Source organism: Pararge aegeria, chromosome 13, assembly GCF_905163445.1.
Source record: "Pararge aegeria chromosome 13, ilParAegt1.1, whole genome shotgun sequence".
Classification (NCBI taxonomy): domain Eukaryota; kingdom Metazoa; phylum Arthropoda; class Insecta; order Lepidoptera; family Nymphalidae; genus Pararge; species Pararge aegeria.
In genome coordinates, this window is record NC_053192.1 from 6,281,512 (window position 1) to 6,300,542 (window position 19,031).

Genomic DNA, 19,031 nt, shown 5'->3' on the forward strand with positions numbered 1-19,031 from the left:
CTAACTATGGAGGGTAGAGGTAAGGAGAGTCATACTTCTCGGCATACTTCAATTCATCTACGATTGCTACATTCATACCATACCCTGTGCATCCACCAGCGCCATTGTGGAGGATTTTTGAACTGTTATTTAGCGCATACACTGGACACTTTTTCAACTTTTCTCCCATATAAGATGACTCTCCTTACCTCTACCCTCCATATTTTCTTCATCTTCTTCTTTGGGTTAATGGCCTTTGTCATGCCTGCACGGCACAGTTTACTTCCCCAATGTCGGGTTGGTAGCTTGAGTCTTCTTTTCTTTCCTTCTCCTTCTTGCTTTACATATATTAGCCAATGTCAGGTGTCCATTCTTCTTCTTTTTCTTTTTATGAATGGTGGTTTTTTTTTGGCTCAAACAAGCCAGTTCTTATCACGGGCGCACCAGGGCTGGCAGAGCAGGGGATTATAACAGCGGCTCGCTGTGGCCTATTAGAAACCAATACATCCCATGCTGAGGGCCATCGCATACCAGGGATGTGCGGGCAGGGAATTTGCTACGGCATCCACCATCTCACCCGGTGATCGTATGTTAGCAGCTTTCAGCTGCCCTATTTAGAAATTTTCCAACGGTTGCTAAGCGGTGGCCATCTATTATCCCCATATAAATTAATATGCCATGAGTTGACAACTGCCGCTTCTTCTTCTTCTTCTTTTGATTTATGGCTTTTCGTAGTGCCAACTGCCGCTATATTATATGCGTTTTGTGGGAAGATTACAAGTTGACAACTTGTTGAATAGTTAAGGAATCGAGCAGCAGGTTACACGCCTTGGCGTCACTCGGTATGCCTTCGCATCCCTACCGCAAGCATACCGTTGCAACGTGGCGTTTTCTCTCGTCTACTGCAATAACATGTTTATTTGGTTAAAAAAATAAATCAGAATAAGTGCCTTAGTTTATGTTAGGCGAAGAGAAAAACAGTTTCATTTGTCTATATGAAATAAATAATTATATTTTTTGCAGGGATTTTCGCACGTTACGATTTTGTATTATGCCTTTTCTTTGTGGTTCTCGTCTACTAACGCTACACTTTCCACCATAGAATCCCAAAGTGTATCGGTCCTCTGTGCTAGGCTTTATTTGACCATATTCCGATATACTGCATTCTCCCAGCACAGCTCTTTCTATCGGTTAACAGCTTTCTTTACACCTCCATTCACCATTTTTACCAAATTTACGGACCCTCTGTATATACGGTTGCTAGGTTGTACAGTGCGTGCAAAACCATCCTACCAATTGATTTTTGTGGCAACCATCGATAGGTTTAGGTGACACGGTATTTCAAAAAGTATTATTATGGTGTCGTAAGCTGTCCACTAAATAGAATGTGACCTTTTACCTCCCTTTTGCTGAAATTAAATTAAAGCCATGAGTCTGCTGGTATTATTTTTATTCACATGGCATTAGGAACATTCTTCTTTACTTGGTCGCTTTTAATGCAAGTGGAAAATATTAAAATACCTCATCAAATAAAAAGACTGGATAAATTATATATTTAATTGATTTATTTACAGAAAATATTAGACCAAATTCTATTAAATTTTGGTTGTTGATTTTCTATATAAATTTAGACAAAGTACAGTGGTTATATGGGCGCACACATAATCCTCTGAAGTAGTTATGTGTTATTAGACAAAGATAAAAGTTATAAGAGTATTTTACTAGAGGATTGTGTTCACATACATGCATATTTCATTGGCATCATAAGCGATTTAATCTTGACAAAGTGCAAATACTATTTAATTGATAATAGTAATACAAACTTCTTATTCATGTAAAACATACATTATACTTTGCGAGCTCCAAATTATAAATAACTTCTGTATATAAAAATCAAGGAGATTATATACAAAGCTACAAAATACATTAACATACACACATATTATAATATCCATAAGATACAAGCTAAAATTATTTTATTGTAGACAATATTATAACAGATTACGAGCAAAAGTTCCTCTTAGTTTTATTTGTATGATTGAAGCCTATTATAAAATATATTGCTACCTATGGAAATTGTGTGATACATTAAAACTTCGTTTGAAATCGAAGTTTTATGTACAGCAAATTTGGTTTCTATGAGTTTTACTATAACAGCATCTAAGTAGGTTTTAGAATGACCATGCAATATATAGGCTAGTTTGCCTCTATTATAGATTTTTTTTTGAGAAAGATTGGTAATTTTAAAGACTCGTTTAGAATACACATTATAATATAATCTCCTTGACGGCACTGCTATAAATCTAGAATCTAGATTAAATAAGCAAACGAGAATTGCATTACCATGCTATGCAACATTCGCCTAATACCAGTACGAATCTGAACGCCATGCAAGCTTTGGTTATTGAGTATAGAAACGCTATAATGTCACAAGTAAAATGTAACTTATTCTCTTTGTAATAAATTCTTATACTGCGTACCACAAGATTTAATTTCGCTAAGGAAACTGGATATGGCTGTGGGGAAAACAAAAGCTCATATGTGTATTTTACTGTGACGTTCATAACTTTTCGTTACTTGAAAATGCCTGCGAAATGAGCAATTTCGTACTTGGTGTATAAATTGTAAAGTACAATGATGATAATATTTACTTCATAAAACGTAGCATGGTATCACATTAGATCTTCCCGACAAGCCCAAATTTCCTTTTACGGGATATGATTATATATTTATGAATAATATAAAAGAGGAGAGTAAATATAAATCCTTTTTTTTCTACTACATTATTTATAATGCGCAAAAAACACAGTGTGTTTGTTGTGTGTGGAAACAACATGCTATGGTTTTGGAGCATCAATATAATGTAACTAAGACATTTTTGTAATTTCGAAATATTTTATAAAATTATGTTTTAGACAGTAAACTTAAAAAAAATGTTCAACTATGTAACTTATATGTACCTGGAATACGGTAATATTTTTTATGAACAAAATCATAATTAGAAATTGGTTATCACCTAAACGGTGATTTTAATTTTGCGCTCATTCATTGAGTTTAGACTTATTATTTGTAGTTTTGTGGAGATCATCGAAATTAAGTAAATGTCAAAGATTTGCTTGGAAAATTATTTTATTCAATGTCATAAATAATTTGCTACTATACAAATGTTTATGGCATAGCATAAAACGTTCCAAAATTGGTATAAAGTATTTAATGGAAAATCGTACCGGAAAAGATATTAAATGGAAAATCGTTAAAAAAATTGCTTAGGCGAATTTCCATTTTTGTCCATTGACATTCCTTATTGGGCTGAATAGTATATAATCGGAGTTATGCCGATCTCATTTCGAATGGATAATCGGATTCCATAATCGAAAACTTGCGCTTGACCATATTTGTTATTTATACATAGGTATATCCACGCGCTATCGCTGCAAAGCTTCTAATAGTATGACGATACTTGACACTACTACAGCTACTACATACTAAGTACTATAAAAATACCAGGCAACCAATTTCCTCGATATCAATAATAAATAACTACAAACGGGCATCAGTAATCTTTGTATCTAGCTACCACGAACAGCGTAGTTAATACAAAAAAAAAAACAATAATATTATATCACACACTTCAGTTTACGTAGACCTCTAAGTATGTTAACACTCAAACTTAAAACCAATTTATGGATATTCAATATTTATTATGGTGCCTATTGCAAAATATCTTATTTAATAATTTAAAGCACTAGCTTGTAGCAAAGAATTTCGTTTGAGACATAACAAATTAAAACACTGAAGATATAAATAAATAGTAAAAAAAAAAACTTTAAAATATAACACTCTAACTTATAGTTAAAGTTTTGAATCTACAAAACTTAAAATAAGTCCTTTTAAAACTGCAATTTGTTAACAACAAAGCATCCTCTATCTGCTGCGGCGGCCGCATATGCCGGGTCCATTTACAGGTTATCATTTGCCCTATGCGATCAACGTATCATCCATCGAATCGTATCATCGTAGACGCTTTTAAATTTTTTCAGTATCATACTGTCCAGTTCTGTATCAGCACTCTTTTTATCATTGGAGAAACCAACTGGATATGAAAAGGGTGACTCGTATAAGAAACTGCGTAAAATTAACTAGCCAAGTTAAATATTGAGCTTCAATTTATTCTAAATAATCTGCTTTTTATAAGTAATTCTTCTGTTCAAATTTAATAAGTTATATTTTTGAATAGCAAACATTGTTATAGCAGAAAAAAGAAAATATTGTGTTTTGAATTTAAACTTGGCACTCGTTTAGATCTCAATCCTTTTGTCGGTGAAGCTAACAACCTAAGCCAAAATATTCTTTATATGGATCTTGGCATTAAATTTTTACATAAATTATGTTTTTGATAATACTTACTTTACTTTGATTTACTTTTTGTAAAGTGTTGCTTAAAAGGCCTACTTGACATAATGATTTTATAATGTTGACACGGGTAAGGTGATCGGATCGGGTATCTTACCTGGACCCGGGCTTTATCTAATCGGGATAGTGATAACACGAGTTCAATGCGTCTGTCCCGTGGGATATCCATTAATGCTGTTAGCGCAAGCAAACGAGCACAATGAGGATCGATCGAGCCGAGACAAACCTAATAAAAGCTTCATTTATGTACAGGGAGAGATTTTAATGAGTTCTCAATAATATGATTCAAATAATATGACTAATTTTCAGGATGATTGTCATGAATAACCATCAATATCAAATTTAATAAAAACTAAAAATTATCAATAAAAAAATTAAGGTACAAGTTTTCTAGAGTGGACACGTAAGAAACCATATTAACTATTTATACCAAATAAATTTATATCTAAACGATCTTATTTAATAAACAATAACTATAAAATAAAATAGATAATGAAATGTTAAATTATAACACAGCTTTTACTCCTCACTTCGTCGTTCAATAGGGTATGTGACGAATGCTACATCGTATATTAATTTTCAACGAGTTCAACTAAAATCAGACATATCGAAATTAACTATTCATATTTATATAATAATTAACTATGAGCCGTTAAGTTTTAATGGAATGTGTTACCTCTAATCATTTAATGTAACATAAATATTACAGGGTGGTGACGACAAATGCGACACTTAATAATATCCCCTATTTAATGTTGATCAAATAGAGGTAGTGTTTAAAATATAAATCTACCACTTGGCTAAAGTAACAGTAGGCTAAAGTCAATCAATTACTATTTCAGTGTTATGTTGTTTTCACTAAAATCCGCATTATCATCGCCACCTAGTACAGAACAAAGGTAATGAGACAGACATAGCATTGTCATACACCAGAGGGCCTAGCACCGAACTAATAGCTTCAATGAGATAATCGCAATCCGCTCATTGGATGACTCTCATCCACTATTGGCTAAAATACGCAGTTTGAGCGAGAGTACCATAAATTCAGCCAATGACAACAATTGCGATAATTCCAATGTGATTAAACACAACTATGATGCTGAGGCCAAACATAACAGTTGAACTGAACAGAAGGAAGAAATGATTACTTCAATAAATTATCAAAACTATTTTTCGTTTCTATAAAATATTTCACCATCAAAAACGAAACCATTCTCGTTGCAGTTCTATTAAATGTGATTAATAATGATAAAGATATCATTCGGTGAGTTTAAGTTACTAAAATGGCAATGCTCTTAGCGACACTCCCAAACTTTGACGGTCTGATCGACGCTGCCCGATATCACATATGGCAAGCTTTTGTGGAAATCTGAAAATAAATAAAAGTTGCTCAATTATGTTGATACGAAAGAACTCCCTTCGCTAGGATTTATGATGTTAATGTGTAAATCACGAACTGAACGTCGAAGATGTCATCGACTAGAATTAATGGCGACTAAAGTAAAATTAATAATCCACAGTATAATGTTCTAAAGATAGTAATGTCCCTGGGGTAATAATTATTGTGAACCATCATAGGCAAATATCTACTGAGTATCCTTATCGCTATTTGCCAAGTGCTTGTGTTTTGGAGGTTCGAGGCAAGAGTGTCAATTTTACCCACAAAATTTTGACGGCCGATTGGCGTAGTGGGCAGCTACTCTGCTTTCTGAATCCAAGGCCGTGGGTTCGATTTCCAAGACTGGACAATATTTGTGTGATGAACATGATTGTGTTTTTCTATATATTATAAGTATGTATGTATATAATTCATCAGTTATCTTGGTACCCATAACACAAGCTACGCTTACTTTGGGACTAGATGGCGATGTGTGTATTGTCGTAGTATATTTATTTATTTATTATTATTAGTTAATGCAAGTGCCCTCTAGGTCATAGTGGACAGCGACCTTGCTTTCTGAGTCGAAGCTCTATGGGTTTGATTTCCACAACTGGAAAATGTTTGTTCGACGAACATGAATGTTTTTCAGTGTCCGGGTGTTCAGGTCAGGCAAAGAGAAAGGGGACTCACCAATGCTGGTTGCGAAGTGCTGATGCGCGTAGAGGGTCTTGAGGCAACGGGTGTGCGCCACGTCCCACACGCGCAGTGTTTTGTCGTCCGAGGCGGTGAGCAGGAAGCGGCCGCCGGGGTGCCAGACGGCGCCGCGCACCCAGTTGTCGTGACCCACCAGTGTTGCCAGGCACTGACCCGTGCTCACGTCCCAGATCTGTGTTTAAAAAAACAGTGTTATCATCGGGTGTAATTTCGAACTACAATATGTATTGCACATGTCGCTCTGTGAGAAATAAAAACAGCATTTTTGCTGGATATAAAGTAGCCAATGTGTTATTCCAGATAATAATCTATCTTTGTGCCACATTACATCCAGATCCGTTCAGCAGTTCTGGCGTGATTAAGAAACAAAGATCCAAACTTTCGCATTTATGAACTGTACGAACACGTTGTTATGATCCAGCCACCGCCATAATATGTTAGCCAGACCTTCTCAAAAAGAAGTAAGGGTACTTACAATATTCAAAATTCATTTATTTCAAGTAGGCGTAATAAAAAAATTTTTGAAACGTCAAGTATGTCTATTTGTAGTGACTCTACCACCGGTTCGGCAGGTAGATTCTACCGAGAAGAAGCCGGCAAGAAACAGCAGTAGATCTTTCCCAACATAATTTTACAATTTAACAATCATTGTTTTATCTTGCGTGAGAGGAAAGCGAAGCGGCTTGCTGCCCGGCAACCTTGTCTTAAGAAATTCATAAATAGTAACCTCGATGTATTAAATGGGTTTTTATACATTCTTTAAACTTATGTCATGGTAAATTTAATATTACCTTCGGTATGATGTTATAAAAGCATATACTCAGCCCTATAAGTTTTTCTGCACTTTCCTAAGCCAAAGTGCTGATATCACTAATTTATGATCGTTTCTAGTAAGTCGATTGATTATATCCACTTTTTTTTGTAAGATTAATGTTTGGTACTTGCCATGATGGTCAAACGCGATATCCTGTACGGAATGAGTGAGGCCTTGAAATATCGTTCGTAGTCGCCATCCGCATTATCACTTTGATCGTCTCGCCCTCTACTGCTTAAACGTAACAAGTTTGTTGAAGTTTAGATTATGAGCGTTTACCTTAACGGACTTGTCGCGTGATCCGCTGGCCAGGAAGGGACCCTGGTGGTTGGCGCGGCGGTTGTCACCACCGGCCGCCTCGTTCACGGCGGCGGCAGCTGACTCCGGGGCCCACGCCACGCACTCCACCACGTGCTCGTGCTCGCGTAACTCCATCTGGTATACCAACATTACAAGATTATTTAACCACAAACTTCATTCGCTATAGTGTACTTCACGCATTACATTACGTATGATCCTGAAACATTAAAATAAAAGAGGATTTAACGCAGATATAAAAAAAAATTAAACAAAAACACAACGGAACACAGTTTTCCCTGATCGATTTCGGCAACGGTCGAAAGCGCCGACTCACCGCTTAAAAACAAACCGTAAAAGGGGAAAAAGGAAATGACAAATAAACGAACGACATTGAAGCCGTGATAGCCCAGTGGTTAGGAATTTCGGGGGGCGACTTCAAATCCCAACACGCACCCGTAACCTTTATAAGAAATGTGGGTTTTAAACAATTAATATCACTTGCTTCAGTGATGAAGACAAACATCTGAAAATCTCACTGTTCTCAAAGGTGTGTGGAGTCCACCGATCCGCACTGGGCCAGCGTGTCGGATCGTTGTACGGCCTTATCCTCTCCTCATTATGGGAGGAGACCCGTGCCCTGTAGTGGGCCGGTAAATGGTATGATGACGATGATCATAAATAACTGTTACCTTGCATTCGTTGGTGTCCGCGTTCCAGATGCGCACAGTCTGGTCGTTGGAGCAGGACGCCAGAAGCGTGCCGTCTGCAGACACGCGCACCATGCGGACCCACTCGCGGTGCCCCTTGTACGTCTTCACGCAGTACCTACAACCAACCAGTGCATAAAGGTTTAAAACTTAGTGATTCGTGGTTAATCATCATCCATATCCATATTAATATTATAAATGCGAAAGTGTGCCTATTAGTTTATTTGTTACCTTTGTTCAGCTTAACTGGACAACCAATTTTGATGGAATTCGGCACACATACTGGATGTGAGCATGGGATACTATTTATTCAAGAATAACTAACAGATCCCATAGGATTTTTGTTAAAGCTATTGGACGATAGTTAAAATAATTATTTGCAGATTCTACTTTTATATAATATATCTACTTAAAAGTCGAATTTTTTACTACATTATATCAGAAGTGAGCTGACTCCGCCAACAAACCGATCTACAGTTTGACGGAATATTTGCAATTTATCTAATAGTAGTGATTGGGCATAAAAACAAAATTTATGAAAAACTAAAAGACCGATTGGCGCAGTGCGTAATGCACCTGTTTTCTGTGTCCAAGGCTGTGGGTTCGATTGCCACAACTAGAAAATGTTCGTTTCAGTGACTTGATATTTTATAAGTTTCTATGTATTTATTATTCAATAATGATATGTAATAACGAGTTTGACAGACAACATCAAGCGCGTCGCAGGGAGCCGCTGGACACAAGCGGTAGAAAACCGTGGAATTTGGTACTCAATAGAAAGTCCTATTAGTCCAGCAGTAAAACGTCTATCTATTGATATGATGATTTTCCGTTCTAGTAATTCGAACCATACCTTAAAAATTTGCACTAAATCATGCAGTACATATTGTTTACTGGTGAAATTAGTTTTGTTTACAAATGATGGTGACTATTCATTTATTATTTATTTAAAATATAACATACCCAGTAGCCACTTCCCACGCCTTGATGGTCTTATCCCGGCTGGCCGAGTACACTATGTCCCCACTGGGTGAGAACGCAACAGAGGACACGTTGTGATCGTGCCCATGCATGGTCTTTATGCACTCGTACGTCTGATTGAAGTCCCACAGCTTGATCGACATGTCTGCACTGCAGGATACTGTAATAGAATAACAAATGACGCTAGAAATAAGTCCATACAACAAAGTCCCTGGATCAGTGGTTTTATAAGTATGGGGCCATTTCGGATTAAAAATTACAGAATTAACACGAGCAGGAGAAATTTTGCCTCTCCGGGAAAAGGACAAAATTGTATCTTCTCCCATAACTTTATCATCTCTCCGAACAATCTCCGAACTCTTCGCAAAAGTGGAAATTATATCCAAATAATCTATGTGAATTACTAGACGGTTGTAAACTTCTATTATTCCCTGTTGCCGTGCTCTGGGAGGTGGACATGTTAATTTATATAGAGATATAATTTTGGTCTCCTGTCTATGTTAGACGAGCTGGCCGGGGTCGAAACGATGCTACGATGCGCGAAGAAACCGATCAGAGGCACGGATTCCTAAACTAATAGCTATAACCCAAGCAGGTTTACCCTCAACCATCTTCCACTGCATAATCAGTTACCACCTGTCGATATTGTTGTCTTACGTAACTTGTGGGAAAAAAAACAGATCCTATCCAACAATGAACCAAATACGCAGGATATTAGAAGTTGTAGAGTTTTATATTGATTTCTGCCGCTAAACAACATTGTTGCAATACTATTTTTCGGTCTAAAATGCTTGGTTGCAGGTGTAATTGCAGGCACGTGAGGCTTGTCACCTACGATTCAAATTTATGGACACAGGGCGGCATGTTGCAGGACGTGCTACTTGTATACCCTGTGAAGTGTAGCTCTGTTTATAGTCGATGGTATTCCTTTTACCATCAGGTGTACCTACTACTAATATTGAGTTTACTACCATTTATGAGGGGGTCTGGCTAACATACCACCCAACGTTAGCCAGGCCTTCTCAAAAGAAGTAGGTTAGGAAGTAGTAGGGTACTTACCGAGTAGCTTGCCATGATGGTCGAAGGCGATGTCCTGCACGGAATCGGTGTGGCCCTTCAGGGATCGTTCGTAGTCGCCGTTCTCGAAATCCCACACTTTGATCGTCGCGTCCTCGCTCGAGGACACCAATAAACTGAACACTGGATGAAATATTACCTGGAACGAGAGCATATGAATTAAATTTACATAAAACAACAAAAGTATAAGAGAAACACAAGATATTGAAACCGTCTAGAAAATAAAGCTGTATGCTTAAACTAATCTAAAAGCTAATCAAGCAACAATAATAAAAAAGTTATATTTCATGTTCATTTTTAAATGAGGTCAACGAACTACTAAAAATATTAGTTATTATAGAGTTATTTCAATAAGCATTTAATACTAATCAAATTCTAAATACAGGCAGGCGCATGTTGTCCGCCCTTGGTCCGATGTAAAAGTAAATAAAATGTATGGTTAAAGGGTTGTACTGGATGGATAGATTTTATTATTGGTCTTGTTTATTCCAAAGTTTGTTTTTGTTTATTCCACAACAGTTGGCCCTTGACTACAATCTCACCTGGTGGTAAATGATGATGTATTCTAAGATGGTAGCGGACTTACCTGTTAGGGAGCATGAGAGTCATACCCCTAATCGGTTTATACGCGACATCGCACCGGAACACTAAATCGCTTAGCGGCACGTCTTTTTCTGTAGGGTGGTGACTAGCCACGGCGAAAGCCTCCCACCAGACAAATTAAAAATAACTATAAATTAATATTTTTTTCACACCAATTTTAAAACAAAAATTACTACATACTATGTACACAGTTACATTAGTAGAATTGTTTTCCTTAACTTGGTTTGGAAAAAATGTAGATAATATTTATTTATTTATTTTTAGTTGGTTATACAATTATACTGGTTTTTTATTAAAAGTCGTTTTATTTTTCGTGAATAGAAATTGAAATGAAAAATTACAACGCATTTGAATCTATATATTTATATATGAACCATTATAAAGCATTGGATAATTTCCCAATAGTTGTCTAAAAGCTAATCGGTAGCCTTGTTTGTACTTGAAATGGTTAAAAGCAGGATATTGGAAACTGTCTAGACCTTGACTCTCTGTTCTAATAGCTGTACTTTGCGGAAACTAATGACAAGCAAGGAAATTGCCATATTCTATCGCAAAAATGCAAAGCGGCTTCCTTAGTTACGAAATATCAATTTTTATTTCATTCAATTAGTTATGGATATCAAAAATAAAGAGTACTTGTTTCCTTCCTTGTTAGCTTAACTATGGTCAACTTAAGAAAGTTTAGTTTTGGATCTCCTTATTAATAAACGAAGCATAACGTTAGAATAATTATTAAGTTAGCCCTTGTCTGCAATTTCACCTTGTGGTAAGTGATGATGCAGTATAAGCGGGCTAACCTGTTAGGGAGTAGGGCAGTTATATTAACCCCATACTCCTAATCGGTTTCAACGCGACCTACCGCATAGCGGCACGTCTTTGTCAGTCGGGTGGTGACTAGCTACGGCCGAAACCTCCCACTAAACCAGACCAGAGAAAATTGAGAAATTATAAATTCCCAAATTGCCCCTTCCAGACCCCCCTGCTACCTCCAACTTAAAACTACAACGCTCAAAGCTTCGCCAGGGAGGTCGTTAAAAATTATGGCCGTTATATTAAACCATGACTCTAATGGTTTCTTCGCGACATCGTACTAGAACGATCAATCGCTTGGCGTTTTCGTTGGTCGTTACCAGCCGCGGCCAAACCTTCCTCCCACCACACAAGGCATGAGAAAATTCATAAATTATAAAATCCCAAATTGCCCCTACCGGTAGAGGCAATCTCTCGCTTAGAACTAAAAAAAGCATTATTGTCACACTTCACAACTCGATGCGGTGGTGCAGGTGCACAACAACCTCTTCAAACTCACTAAACACCTGAAAACACGTGTTTTTGCGTTTGGCGTTTGCAAAAGAGTAAAGAAAAAGAAGAATGGATTGCTCTTTGAACCGGAAGCATATAAATCCCATCCACGCAAAGCCGCGCTCGTCGAGTCAAATTAAATAGAAGTATTTCTGTGACCAGGCACTCTGCTAACACCTGACTTAACGTTTTTATCTGTGTTTGCAGTAAGATAAAGCAGAAAGTATAACAATAAAAGTGACACGTGGGGTGGGACGGGGTGGTACATAACAAAGCAGGATGGTCGGGCCCCTTTCTTCATTAAGTTAAACTACGTAAAACAGCGTGTTTTCTGAATAGTATGTTCTTGTCAATACAAAAATATAGTGAAGTATTAAAGGCCAATCAGCCCTTGTGACCTTTTAACCTTATTAAGAAATAGTAATTTTTTAGCAATCGTCACGTCACGGCGGATGGCGCCAAATGCATCTTTATCTAAAAAATTAAATGGCTGTCATTTTTTGCTAATCTCCTGTGCCATCAAGCAATCTGTGACTTAACGGTAAAATAACGACACTTGTTGTGACGCAGTCCTTTATATCAATTTATTATATAATGTGTACACTAGTATCGGTGTAAATTGAATTATCAGTACCAGAACTTAATATACGGCAGAATTTCGCGGGCTCGAGTTGTTCGAGATAGACGTCTCGATGTTGATAACCTTTCAGCTGTAATACCTTAGTAATTGTTGCCCGATGTCCCGTAAGACAGAACTTCTCTGGCGGGCGTGGAATCCACTCGGTCGGCGTTCGCTTAGCTCTCGTAGGCGCTCCCTCTATGAATTCCTTTTGTGCCTCAGACAATTTGGTTTCCAGCTCCATCACCTGAGAAATATTTTGATTTTGTTATTTTAGAATAGAACTTACTTCTTTTTCACACATGCGCATAGAAGATGGTTGAAAAAATTGACGAAACAACAAAGAAATTTGCTTGAGATCATCGATATGAATTAAAGGCATCTCTTAGAATGCTTATGAACTACTAAGGATCACAAAAGTAACCTTTCTTAAAAAGCATTTAAAGAAAGGATATTTGTTGGGAAAGATACTAATTACATTCAGTTCAATAATGCTCAAAAATCGGTAGTACATGGTTACCTATTATGGTGCTCTATTAACTTTTGCACCAGCCGAGGCCATTTTTATAACACGTATACCTTAGTTAAAAGAAAACATCACATCATGGCGTTTAGGAATATGAGAAGTAAGAATCATTAAAAATTAATGAAGGCTATTTTGATAGCAGGTAGTAAATGGCAAGTGGACATCTGTGACCTAGAAATGTCGCAGCGATCGATAGAGTAGGTACAGTGTCTAGAACAAAATAGTCTCGAGATATTTGCCGACTGATGACGCCTTTAAAAACCAGCACAATAAGTCTCCAACCTTGTTTTGGTAACAGCTATTGACACAGTCAATGATAGTAAATAATGGTGGTTAGTTAGGTAATCGTGAGGCGATAACTTAGATCGCCATCGAAAGTAAAATGACTTGGCCACGCTTAAAGCTTAAAGGTTGCGCGTGTCTCACGAAGTGTCAAATGCAATTAATATCTTGTTTCTAATCCTGAAATATAGATCATAATATAATTTGTTTACTATGGAATCTGTTTGTAAATTATAACTATAAGAAACAGATTTTAAGTTTTTTTACATGTGAAATCTAAGATACTAATACTAATGATAATACTGAAATTTCACAGGTTTAAATGAAAGGAACAAACAAGTTTAAGAATAGGTAAAACATAATCATATTTCGCTGGCCTGCATATTACAGTATTGGCCAATTTTTTGGAAATTTTGAACTAGCTATTTAAGGAGCTTAGACCAGCATGACGTAGAGTATTTTATATGGAATATACTAGGGTTCTTTAAAACAAGGAAAACATAACCTCTTACAATATAGGTAACTGCAAGTATAGTGGGTAAAAAAATTACATAAGTAATAAAGACTAAAGAATTCTGTATTAACTTCGGACTTCATAAGAAGTATTCTAAGCTACTTAATAGCAAGGAAGATATAACCTCTAACATTATAATTACATAACTAAATAAAACTAAAGAAATCCGTATTAACTTCGATAACATCAGTTCAATTTATCATTTGTATCTTCCGAAATGCTTTACTGCTAAAGTTGCATTAGTCAGTGTCAGAAGGAACGATATTTTATTATTTAGTGAGCGTAGGTTATTAAGAACAACCTAATTACGATATAATATCGGTTTCTGTATTTCATACTCGATTATTACGAATTACGACTCAGGTGTTGAATACGTGTTCGCATTTGTTTTTACAAATATCGTGCAATCCATTTTTTCCGGTGCTAAAAATCCTATGCCTGCCTTCAGGATGTCAACCGTGTTACATTTATTGTTTTTTTTTTAAATTTTCGGGTTTTTTTTAAACTTCTGAGTAGATGAATTTCAAGCTCCTAGATTTTTCTAAATCGATTTATATAGCTGAATTTTAACTTCAACATCCGCAGCCTATTGAAGTCCCAATGCTGGGCACAGGCCTCGACTCTCATAGGAGAGACGCCTTTTAGTGCGTAGACCCACCAAGCTGCTCCGATACAGGTCGATGGGTTTACCCTAGTGTAAATGATAAACAAAATCAAAAGGTGTGTAGGTACCTTTTTCTGCAGCCTAATAACGGAGGTCCACTTCTTTTCGAGGAGGCCGCCGTACTTGCGATCCATTTCTCCGGTCATCTCGGCTTCCTTCTTGAACGCTTCCAGCGCGTCATTGTAGCCATTGCTGCCCAAGTAGTCGGCGATCGCTTTGTTCCTGCACAAATAAAAGTTCAAGAAATAGTAAAACTCTTTACAATTCGAAGTTTTAAAATTATGACTTAATTCATATTATTACAACATACCACAAAAAATCCTATATATATTTTTGAATGTGATGAGCAAAAAAGGATAGATTTTATGTTCCATAATTTTTTTTCAATATCTCTAACAAAGTCTTTGTTCGTGTACAAGTAAATGTTAATACAATTGTTAAACTCTTACACAAAGAATCAGAGTAGTAACATGAATATACCACAAAGAATGCTATCTATTTCTGGAAATTATGCGCAACGAGAGTAAGTAAGTTTTGTTTCGAAATAACATGAGTTAAAGGGAAATCGGGAAATTCAATTAGGAGAAAGCAATTCAAGATGTTTTCGCACAATTAAAGCTCGAGTCCATCTAGACAGTTTACATTCCTATGGCTTATGTACTTTTTGTCTTTCAAAGTAACTAATTCGTTTTAGTGCTATTTAACAATTCACACTTCTTTAACATACTTTGAGCCTTGTACTTCATCTATTTTTTTTTCTTTTTTTGAATATTTTAGTTTCTGTGCATTAGGCATTTAGGTAATTTGGTAGTAGCAGAGCTTTTTGTGACAGAGCACGTCGGAAGAACCACCATGCTTATTTCTGCCGCTAAGCAGCATTGCCACAATACTAAAAACGTTAAAACACAGGCAATGTGGCTTCACATATTCGCTTCAGGTTGATGGACAAAGGGCAATACCTCGCAGGATGTGTTCCTTGCATGCCCTGCAACGTATTGTTCTGTTTATATGCTATGGTCAATTATGAACAATAAAAAAAAACGAAAAATAAAAAGAAAATCATTTTCTAAGGTCAATGACGTCGTTTAGGCCAACTTGGCCTAAACAGATAAGCTGCCCTTGATAGCATAAGCCCGTATCCGGAATTGAAGGCTTGACTCATTGTTTATCGAGCATCCAAATTGAAAGCAGGTAAATTAGCAGGTTAAATTGAATAGGGGGAGGAATATCACGATATGCTGGTGCGTAAGCGTAAGAACGGCGTCCAAATATTATTATTTTTAGGTCGATTCAAAGCTAGCTAAGGGTTGGAAATACAAATACGTTACGAGGAATGGTTGTCTTGCGATATCCTTCAATTAATCATCTTTTTCATTTTGTTAATATATTATAATTGCTTTAATTTATATTGTAGTAATACTGTGGAGTTTCGACTAATTCGCAAGTAAACGTGGAAGAATGAACTGCACGCAAAATAAATCATCAAATACAGTCAAGTGGACATCCATGAACAATATATTTTGTACACATATTTTGTATAACCTTTTTTAAGTTGTATAAAAAAGGTTCTGTAAAACTTCTGTTCTGTTTATGAAAGCATATCAATGTAGATGCTATAAATTGGACGACTTCTAATTTCGACGCCAACGCAGCGATGAGCGCTCTGGTTTTATAAGTGGAAGTCCCGGGTTCGATACTCGGCAGGAGCAATTTGGGAATATGTACATAATTTCTGAACTTTATCTGGTGTGGTCTGGTTGGAAGTTGAAGTTCTACGGCAATGGCTACTTACCGCACTCCAATCAGGGGCCAACTGCCATATAGTCAGCTACCATCTTAGTTTGCATCATCACTTACGGTCAGGTAGGATTGCATTCAGGGCTATTAATTCGATGGATTTTGCACGACTTCAGGTAAAAAATGAATACAAAATTACAATAATAAAGACATAATGTCTAACATGGCATTTTTCACTTCGCTCACGAATATGATAATCAGGCTCAATCTAAAGTTATTCATTCGTATTTGGCCAAACATCTAAGAACGGCATTTTTGGATTACGCAATAAGAACTTCTATTTCGATATTGTTGCCGGCGGCAATTGTATAGTTTATTTATTTTTCTATTGTTGTTTAAGGTAATAAATAAATTTACTATTATGATTACCGTCTATAATAATACTTTTTACATACATAGCTGATTATGATTGGGTCACGCTTTTGACGATGTTATTTTATTTGAAATCAAAAGTGTAAGTATTCTACTGGGTACCTATTAATAATCGGTCAGTGGACCGTTTCGTCTGCGGCTGTTTTTGAACGAGATTCATTTCTCGCCTGTTTAATATGTCAGGTCTAGTCGGTGAAACTAAATCGATTCTAAGACAATCAGCATTGCAGGGGTTCCTATTGTTGGCGTGGGAGCAATCATGTTGTACGATTTTATTTTTAAGTACAAAGACTCGAGCGTTTGTGAACCGATTCAATTATTTGCGCTTTTTAAGAATTTTAATTGAAACCCTACTTAGTATTTTCACTGGCACTACAATAAATAAGAGTTGAATAAGAGGTTTTTTCACTTGAAAGAGCTACTTCGCTATCAGTTTTCTAAATTTATATTTTGCTTACTTGCTTTAAACTTAGGAATATATAGGGCAGTATGGATTTATTTTGTATTACTTCATGTTTGAACATGCACTGTATCCGCTCGATCATAATGCCGATAATTTAACGATTATTACTCTTCGCTAAGCCCTTCAGTGTTCACACAAATTTACATGCCTCATGTGTACAAATACCTGGGAATAATAAAACTAATGTAGATCCGCTCGAATCGTATTTTCGTCTGCTGGGAGGCTAGTACCATCCTTACGGCAAACTGCACGTTTTTTTTTCGGTACGATGCCGTGAAGAAACCGCAGGAACCATGGGATTAATATAACTGCCATACCTGTCATATCTTAGACTGCATCATTACTTATCATAAAGAAAGAAAACAGTCGAGGGTTAATTAGTGGAATAAAAAAATTGTGCACTTGGGCAAATAATCATTACTGTAATTTATGAATTTATGATATGATATATATATATATGTGTTGTATATTTTATTATATTATGTATTATTTTATTTGTGTTATCTAGTTCAAGTATTAGTAGGTAGTTACTCGTCTATCTGCTTTCCTCATGTTTTCCTAAGTTTAATGGCAGAGATTCCTAATAAGCGATAAAGCCGTCTTTTGTATACTTCTACTGTCATTGTTTTCTATTATACTTTTATTTCTTCAACTTGCAGTGGCGTGCAAATACAGAGTCTAAATAAATAAAATAACTTTCACCGTCCTAACATCCATCCCTCAGTAGTTTATAGACGGACATTTGCATTGATAAATCTCTGGAACGAATTTATGATGAAATAACCATACGGCGACGTAACTTATTGCCGCTGCACATTCATACCTTGGACTGTACAAAAGTTCAGTAGCAGCATGGAGCATAGCGAAAGTGGTTTCGTGCAAGTCGCGAGCCGAACAGGGGGCTTGGGAAAATAACTTTCACAGTATATTTCCTTCCATTTCAATTGAAGGGCACTTACACGCTGCGACCATTAATCTGTATCAATGCTCAGTATAAATAAATCGCCGGGCCATTATCGATGACTACACTGATAATCTGGTAATTATTGAGTAGGCGCGGTTGATAAATAATTAATTAATTAAGATTACAACATTGGTGTTTAGTTATTGTAATTCAAATGTTAAGTGTTTGATACTTAATGTGTGTACGTACCTACTCATATTATTAACGGTGTACAAAGCGCAAGTTTTACAGGCTTTTCACACGCTCATTTTTACTAGTCAAACTCTTGCTCTTGGCAAATGATAGGTACGTTTAATCTCGAAAATGTATTATTCTCACAGATCATTTTAAAAATGATAAATACTTTAACATTTATTTAAAGTTCTTGCATAGAATTGTTGTCTCTGATCGATATTCATGTTTACATTTTTATAGCATTTTTTTTACTTTTTACGCTTTGATGATACGACAATTTAGGAACCAATTCGGTAATCTCTAAGAATAGCTTTACTTATATGCAGAGGCTATTAAATATTAATTTTTTTTTTTTTCATATTATATATCAAATAGGTATAGATTT

General features: G+C 36.2%; 1 protein-coding gene across 1 annotated transcript in view; it reads right to left on the reverse strand.

The window, feature by feature from the left end:
• Positions 1–1,522: 1,522 nt before the first annotated feature.
• LOC120628575 (lissencephaly-1 homolog) overlaps positions 1,523–19,031 on the reverse strand; it is a 49,250-nt gene continuing 31,741 nt past the window's right edge. The window contains exons 3-10 of the mRNA XM_039897011.1: positions 14,945–15,098; positions 12,991–13,137; positions 10,349–10,505; positions 9,272–9,449; positions 8,291–8,426; positions 7,581–7,736; positions 6,464–6,659; positions 1,523–5,761 (exon numbers count right to left, since the gene is read on the reverse strand). Of these exons, the coding sequence (XP_039752945.1) occupies positions 5,688–5,761; positions 6,464–6,659; positions 7,581–7,736; positions 8,291–8,426; positions 9,272–9,449; positions 10,349–10,505; positions 12,991–13,137; positions 14,945–15,098 (1,198 nt within the window). The 3' untranslated portion in view covers positions 1,523–5,687. The remainder of the gene's footprint in view (positions 5,762–6,463; positions 6,660–7,580; positions 7,737–8,290; positions 8,427–9,271; positions 9,450–10,348; positions 10,506–12,990; positions 13,138–14,944; positions 15,099–19,031) is intronic.